Raw genomic sequence first — 7,468 nt, 5'->3', positions numbered from 1 at the left:
AGCTACTCAGGAGGCTGAGGCAGGAGAATTGCCTGAACCCAGGAGGCGGAGGTTGTGGTGAGCCGAGATTGCACCATTGCACTCCAGCCTGGGTAACAAGAGCGAAGCTCCGACTCAAAAAAAAAAAAAAAAGACTTGAGTTTTAAATTTATGTTCTTTGTATCTGTGTGAAACTCTACTTACCTAGGAAATTATTCCTGAAGCTGCTCCAGCTCCATATTTAGGAACTGAAAATTAGTTTTATTCTCTCCAAGCCACTTCTGCACACTGATGCCAGATTAATCCACTTCCAACACTGCCTTTTTCATGTAACACCCTCCTTCCTACCCACAAACCTGTAATATCCCCCATACCATCTCTAGGCTAAACTACAGACTAGGCTTTTCCCTGGCTTGAAATGCTGTCCTTCCTCCTCTTTGCCTGGAATTTGCCTATTTCAGGTTCCCAGATCTCTTCAAAGCTTTCACTGGCCCTCTAAGTCATGAGCTTCACATTCCTCTGAGGCCCTCTAGTCATGAGCTTCACATTCCTCTGAGGCACAAACACAGATCCTGATGGATGTTCTCAGGACCAGCAGTGTCCACATCATCTGGAAACTTGTTCAGAAACGCCAAATCTCACACCCCATTCTAGACCTACTGAATCAGAAACTCTGGAAGCAGGCCAGCAGTCTGTGCTTTCAAAAGCCCTCCAAGTGATTCCGGTTCTCACTGAGAACCACTGCATAGTAACATCTACTTAGGCTGCCTAAGTTCAAATCCCAAGGTAGTGCTGCTCTCCAGCAAGTTAATCTCTCTGTGTCTCAGTTTCCTCAGGCATAAAATGGGATAGTAATAGTGCCTCCATCACAAGGTTTTGTGAGGATTAAACTGATTTAATTTTTAGAGTGTAAGAGTGGGATTCTCCTGTTTGGAGCCTTAACACACTAGCAATCCACTAGCAATCTTCCTAAGCAAGGCAGAATAACCATTCTTTCTCCTCTGATACGCTCTACCCTGCATCACAAACCTAAGGGTTTGTGTAGGGCTGGCCATTGCAAATCCTTTCTATGTCCCTTTTCATGGTGAGTTTGGCCATTTAAAACATATATATAACAAAGTAAAAACTTAAGCAATAGAAAATTCTATTTTTTAATGCAACGAACTTATTTATTTCCATAAGATGGATAATTATCTATTGCTGTCCCTATTTTTAGAATGAGGAAACTGGGGCATCTACAGTATATGTGATTTGTCTCCTACTACTCACCAAGTCAGAGATAAAGGTGACATAAAGCCTATGAAATCAATTTTTTTAAAAATCCATTCGATCGTATTACATTTTGATAAATATTTACTGGGCACCTTCTGGATGTTAGGCACAAAAATATGGGAAAGAGGGTACAAAGACTAATAGATGTGTACCTTGGTTGAAGAAGTCTACAATATTTTGTGAAAAAGAGACACTGCTATGTACACACACACACACACACACACACACGCACACACGCGCACACACAGAAGGCAATATAGAATGTGATCCAGGTTTTAACAGGTACAAATAAAGTATGAGAAAGTTCAGAAGAAGACTAAAGCAAGGGAAAGAAACTAATATTTATTAAATTTCTTGTACAAGATAGAAACTATTAATAGGCTCAGTCCTTGATTTATACTTTCTGATTTAAGACTCATAGTAATACAACCGGTTGTTGGGGTTTTTTTTTTGTTTTGTTTACTTTTTGGTTTTGTTTTGTTTATCAGAGATCAAAGCCAAGATTCAGCAAACAGTCCAATGTTTCACCATAACTAAGTGATGAGAGACAGGGTTCAAATTTAGGTCTGTCTGAAGAGGGAGAAAATACTTCAAACTGTGGGATCAAGAAAGACTTCCTAGATTTTCTGATTTTTATCTTTTGTACCCCTGATTTTGAAGCATTTTTGAATCATCCATTCCTTCTGTAATCTGATAAAAGTATGTATCCTTTCTCACAAAAACACACATATGCACATAAAAACAATTACTTTCAGTTTCAGAGTGTCCACAGATACCAAAAACCACTTTTCAGTATAGGTCGCACCTGCTCTTAAGAGAAATGCCATTTCAGAAGTTAAACCACAAAAAAAAAAACCTCTACAGACCTTAAGTTCCTGTAGTTCCAGCCGCCTATCATTAATTTCTTTCTCCAGCTGAGCTTTTTCTACTTGCATAGCTCCAGCAGTTCGTCCATGCTGGCCCACCAGCTGCGTCATGTTCTCAATCTGCTGTCGCAGAATCTCGATCACCTTGTCCTTCTCTGTCATCTGCAGCTTGAGGGCCTCGCATTCTGTCTGCACATTTCTGAGGTGATCCCCTTCATTTTTCAAGTGTTGCAGCTCCTGCAATTTCAAGTCCACCCGGGAGCGGAGCTTTGTGATCTCTGCATTGGTAGCCTCAATGGCTCTCTCTTTTTCCTGGAGAGAAGTTGTCAGGTCTGATATTGTCCTCTCTGAGCTCTCCAGGGTCATTTTCTTGGCTGTCAACTCTTCTACTACTTTGCGCAGCATCTCTTTGGTGGATTCAAGCTGAGCAGTCAAGGAGGATACTTTTTCTAGACTTTCATTCTTTCCTTGAATTGCTGCCATCTGATTGTTAAAGAAAAGAGAATTTCACAGATTTGGGAGGATAGGTGTAGGCAACCTCAAGTGACACAAGTTAACCCAAAAGCATGAAATAAAGAATTAAGCAAGGTTTAATAATATATATTTTTTTAAGATGGGGGTCTCACTATGATCCCCTGGCTGGTGTTCTCAAATTCCCGGCCTCAAGTGATCTCCTGCGTTGGCCTCCCAGAGTGCTGGGATTTCACACATTTCACACTGTACTTAGCATGTCTAGTTAAATTAACTCAATCATTTTGCTGTCAGAACTCTAGCTCTTATAACATATATAAGACTGATATATGCTAGTTAGACCAAGGTGGAGAGGGCTTAATTAAATAACAACGCTCCTCCACAATGGTGTTTTAGAGTAGGGTCTTGGAAAGTTTCCTTTGTGGATGTTTTCTGTACCAATTTAAATTAAGATAATCCTGGCAATGGGGGAAAGGGTGGTAGGATTTACAATAACTCCTTGCTTTTAATTTCCCTCCAATCTTACCCTTAATTCTACCTCTGAGGAAAAAATAAATAAATAATGGCTTTTATCTACACACACATTCACATTTTCTGATCCTTGTTTGGAAAAGCTGAAGACTCTAACTTCCAGTTGGTCCTTTCATCCTTGTTCTTGCCCAGGTTAAGCCAGAGAGTAGGTTAATGGCTTTGTCTGGGTTTAAGCCAAGACTGGTCCCTTGGTTTGCTTTCACATTCTGAGAAGCTTACACTTTTGCAGGATGCTTTTTATGTCCCTGTGGCAGTAACTGGCATTAGAGCCATATCTTCCCAGCACAGAAAGTACACTGCTGTGAAGAAGGCAGTCCATGTTTTGCTACTGGTGGGTGCACCGGAATGGAATGTATTTATCAGTTTCAATCAGTGTAGGGGTTGGGGGCTAGAGAGGAAAGCCTCTTTCAGGAGAAAAAGCAAAAAACTCTGTTAGAAAACTTCAACCCTGCTGCTCCTCAGATTGTCCAATAATTTGATGCTTCTCTGCTGCAGAAATAAGCAATTATTAAGTGACCAATTTTTAGGTAAAAGTGAAAAGGCAATTGGATAGGAGTTTAGTTTTTCAACAATGTACAAGTGAGATAAAGCTTAACACATTTAGTTTAATTAGTGGTAAATATACATGTATAGAAGGCCAGGCATGGTGGCTCACACCTGTAATCCCACACTTTGGGAGGCTGAGGCAGGTGAATCACCTGAGGTCAGGAGTTTTCAACCAGCCTGGCCAACATGGTGAAACCCCATCTCTACTAAAAACACAAAAATTAGCTGGGCATGGTGGCACATGCCTGTAATCCCAGCTACTTGGGAGGCTGAGGCAGGAGAATTGCTTGAACCTGAAAGGCGGAGGTTGCAGTGAGCCGTGATTGTGCTACTGCACTCCAGCCTGGGCAATGAAGTGAAACTCTGTCTCAAAAAAAAAAAAAAAATATATATATATATATATATATATATATGCACACACACACACACACACGTATATATATATAAGTCAGGTTTTCATAAATTGCTCACAGAATCCATAGCTCTATTTTAGGAGCCATTTTAGGTCCATATATGTTAAAAACTAAAAGCCCTATTTAGACATAAAATACATTTTTCCCCCAGAGGAGATCGTCTGGCGATGGCACAGCCTGTGCAGGTGCTGACCTGCCGCTCCATCTGGCCCTGACACTCGCTCTTCAAGGCCTTGAGTAGGGCTTCCAGGCGCTGCACCTCCATGTTCCGGTCATCCAGTTCCCGCCGCAGGTGGTCAATGGTGATGCTGTTGCCTGTGTCTCGGTCCCACAGACGCTTATTCTGCTCCTTCTCCAGACTCAGTTCCTTCTCCCTTTTGTGTAGATCAGCCTAAAAAAAGACAGGAATGCTTTTTTTCCTCCCTGCTATTAAGTAATTAAGATAAAATTTATGGCTGGGTGTGGTGGCTCACGCCTGTAATCCTAGCACTTTGGGAGGCCAAGGCGGGCAGATCACGAGATCAGGAGATCGAGACCATCCTGGCCAACATGGTGAAACCCTGTCTCTATTAAAAATACAAAAAAATTAGCTGAGCATGGTGGTGCACGCCTGTAGTTCCAGCTACTCGGGAGGTTGAGGCAGGAGAATTGCTTGAACCCAGGAGGCGGAGGTTGCAGTGAGCCGAGATTGCGCCACTGCACTACAGCCTGGGCGACAGTGCAAGGCTCTGCCTCAAAAAAAAGATAAAATTTATTGTCTTTATATCATATTTGGAGCTTTTATGTGATTTCAGAAACCTTTGATTTTGGAATCTGATTCTTTTATAATGGGTTTTAATGGCTTAAGAGCAATTATTTCCAAGAAAAATAAGTTAACATTTTGCTTAAAATTTGTAGCATTACAAGTCTACCTCAAGGGACTAGACCCCAAATAATACATAATGAAAAGGAAAATACGTAGATTTTAAAAGTCATCCAGTTTTTAAGTCTTGCATTTTCTAAGAAAGACATTATGCCTCACATCAAGTATGCTCCTATAATAAAGAAATGCTCAAAAGCATAAAGGAAAAATGGTAAGTAATGGAGAAATGGCAGAATAGTGGCTGGTACTGGAATTGGAGTAGCACTGGGGCTGTGAATAGAATTATCTCCCTTTTCAGTCACTTAAAAAATACATAGGTTGAATAGGAACAAAAACTCTGTAGACAGATTAGTAAAAACAAAGATATACCTATGTTTAAATGGCTTATGATCCAAGAGAAAGTTAAGATATAGACATAAGTAACTGGAAGTGGTTTTTCATTAAAGGGACAAAGATAAGGAATAGCAGAGAGAATCTCACTAAAGGGATCAAAATCCTTCAGGATGGTGTTTGAGTTAGACCTGAAGATGCAGAGATTAGGAAGAAGGGACAGGAAAGGGGCCTGTGTGTTTGCTTGGGGCACTGGGTCCAGGTAGAGAAAAAGGATTGGAAAAGTTAGCAGGCTTATGGATCATGAACAGTATTGAAAGGGAGGGTGTCTGACTCTACAGAGAAAGAAATTTTGAGTTGAAGAGTGACATCATCAGAACTACATTTTAGATATGGCATGTGGCAGCCCTTTAGATATGGGATGTGGTAGCCCTCCAGTTTGTCTCAACAGACAAACTGGAGTTGGGAACACCAGTAAGGGGATTGCCGTGCTCTCGGCAATGAATAATGGGGGTGTGGTGACCAAGCAGTGGTGATGGTAAGAATGAAAATGAAGACCAGGTTTCAGGATCTTCCAGACTTTCAGTCTCCAAGATTTTCAAATTAGATAGGAGAACACTGAGAAACATGCAAATGTTAGGTAAAGAACTGAAGAATTACACCAAGGTTAAGAGCTTCTCTACATAGCTGTCAGTTCCATCCTTACCTCAGCTCATCAAACCCTTGTGAGCCTGCAAAGGATGGTATTACCAGCAAAGAACATCATTCCTTGGAATGGGGTTTGGTAAGCCAAGAAATTCATTCTACTATACCATTAATACCACAAAAGGGGGCTCCAAACATTTCCTTTCCTAAATTTCTCATCCTACAATTCCTCTAAAAGAGAATAGAGTTGCTTCATTATGATCACAATCCTATTGTTCTTTTCTTTTAAAACAACTTCACCTAACCATCCATTCAAAATTTCTATATAAACAATTTGTATATGTTTTGAATGTTATTTGGCCTTAAAATGAATGTGTAACACTACAGCTAGTGCTCGACTTATGACCACGATTGGTTCCAACAGACCGGTCGTAACATGATTTGGTCGTAAGTTGAGCAGGCTATATGCACACGGAGATGGTAGTGCTGCCGGAAGCTGGTCCGCACTGTCGTACGCCCAGCTGGGCAGCGTTTGCGCTGCCAGACGTGGAGCAGTCCTGGCTAGCTATTGTGGTCGTAAAGTCGAATGGTCGTAAGTTGCATAGGTCGTAAGTTGATCAATACCTGGTACTTTAATTTAATGGAATATGGCATCTACTTGAAAGACAATGGATGCTTCATGATCTCCTTCACCTAATACTGTAACAGCTCTGCTTAATAAAAAAATAAAGTAGACAGAATATTATATTTTATATGCAAAACTTGAATTGTGCCTAAAACAATCTACTGCATATATACACAAATATTTTGTACATTTGTAATTTTATAAAGGAAACCAGTTTTGTGATATATTTTGGTGAAAAAATTTCCAGAATTAGTCTTATTCATATTTTAGAGCATGATCTTACCAACAGCTTTTGAAGCTGATCATCCAAATTTCCAGATTCCTGACTGAATTGATCACGCTCTGTCCGGGCTTCAGCTAGCTCTGAGTTGGCAAGGACTAACTGCTTTTCTAGGTCTTCTATCTGAAAGGAAAGTACAAATTGAACAGAGTCTGATTATGACAGTGGGTAATATAAAATTATAAATATAGACTTTGGAAGGCAAATGGCATTATATTGAGAACAAAAAAGTGTATTGTAAGGCTGGGTGCAGTTGCTCACAACTGTAATCCCAGCACTTTGGGAGGCCGAGGTGGGTGGATCACCTGAGGTCAGGAGTTTGCAATCAGCCTGGACAATATGGTGAAACCTCATCTCTACCAAAAATATAAAAATTATCCAGGCATGGTGGTGGGCACCTGTAATCCCAGCTACTTGGGAGGCTGAAACAGGAGAATCGACTGTACCTGGGAGATGGAGGTTGCTGTGAGCCAAGATCGTGCCATTGCACTACAGCCTGGGTGACAAGAGTGAAACTCTGTCACACACACACAAAAATTTATTGTGATGTGTTTTGTAAAGCTTTTTTTTTTTTTTTTTAAGAAAATCTCTTGCTGATTTTACAATCCAGGATATTTTTCTCAAAAACCTGGACACAAATGTTTATAG

General features: G+C 40.6%; 1 protein-coding gene across 13 annotated transcripts in view; it reads right to left on the bottom strand.

The window, feature by feature from the left end:
• The window catches only part of CCDC158 (coiled-coil domain containing 158), a 119,505-nt gene that overhangs the window by 63,945 nt on the left and 48,092 nt on the right, over positions 1-7,468 (bottom strand). For all 13 annotated transcript variants that reach the window (XR_001820674.2, XR_005197749.1, XR_001820673.2 and 10 more), the window contains 3 exons: positions 6,824-6,943; positions 4,272-4,469; positions 2,118-2,600 (listed from right to left, as the gene is read on the bottom strand). Coding sequence is in view for 10 of the 13 variants with exons in the window: in XM_017514775.2 (XP_017370264.1) it covers positions 2,118-2,600; positions 4,272-4,469; positions 6,824-6,943 (801 nt within the window). In the remaining 3 variants the exon portion in view is untranslated. The remainder of the gene's footprint in view (positions 1-2,117; positions 2,601-4,271; positions 4,470-6,823; positions 6,944-7,468) is intronic.

The sequence above is a fragment of the Cebus imitator genome, unplaced genomic scaffold (assembly GCF_001604975.1).
Source record: "Cebus imitator isolate Cc_AM_T3 unplaced genomic scaffold, Cebus_imitator-1.0 Scaffold537, whole genome shotgun sequence".
NCBI classification, from domain to species: domain Eukaryota; kingdom Metazoa; phylum Chordata; class Mammalia; order Primates; family Cebidae; genus Cebus; species Cebus imitator.
The sequence above is the reverse complement of the archived record's forward strand: the minus strand, read 5'-3'. Positions and strand labels throughout refer to the sequence as shown.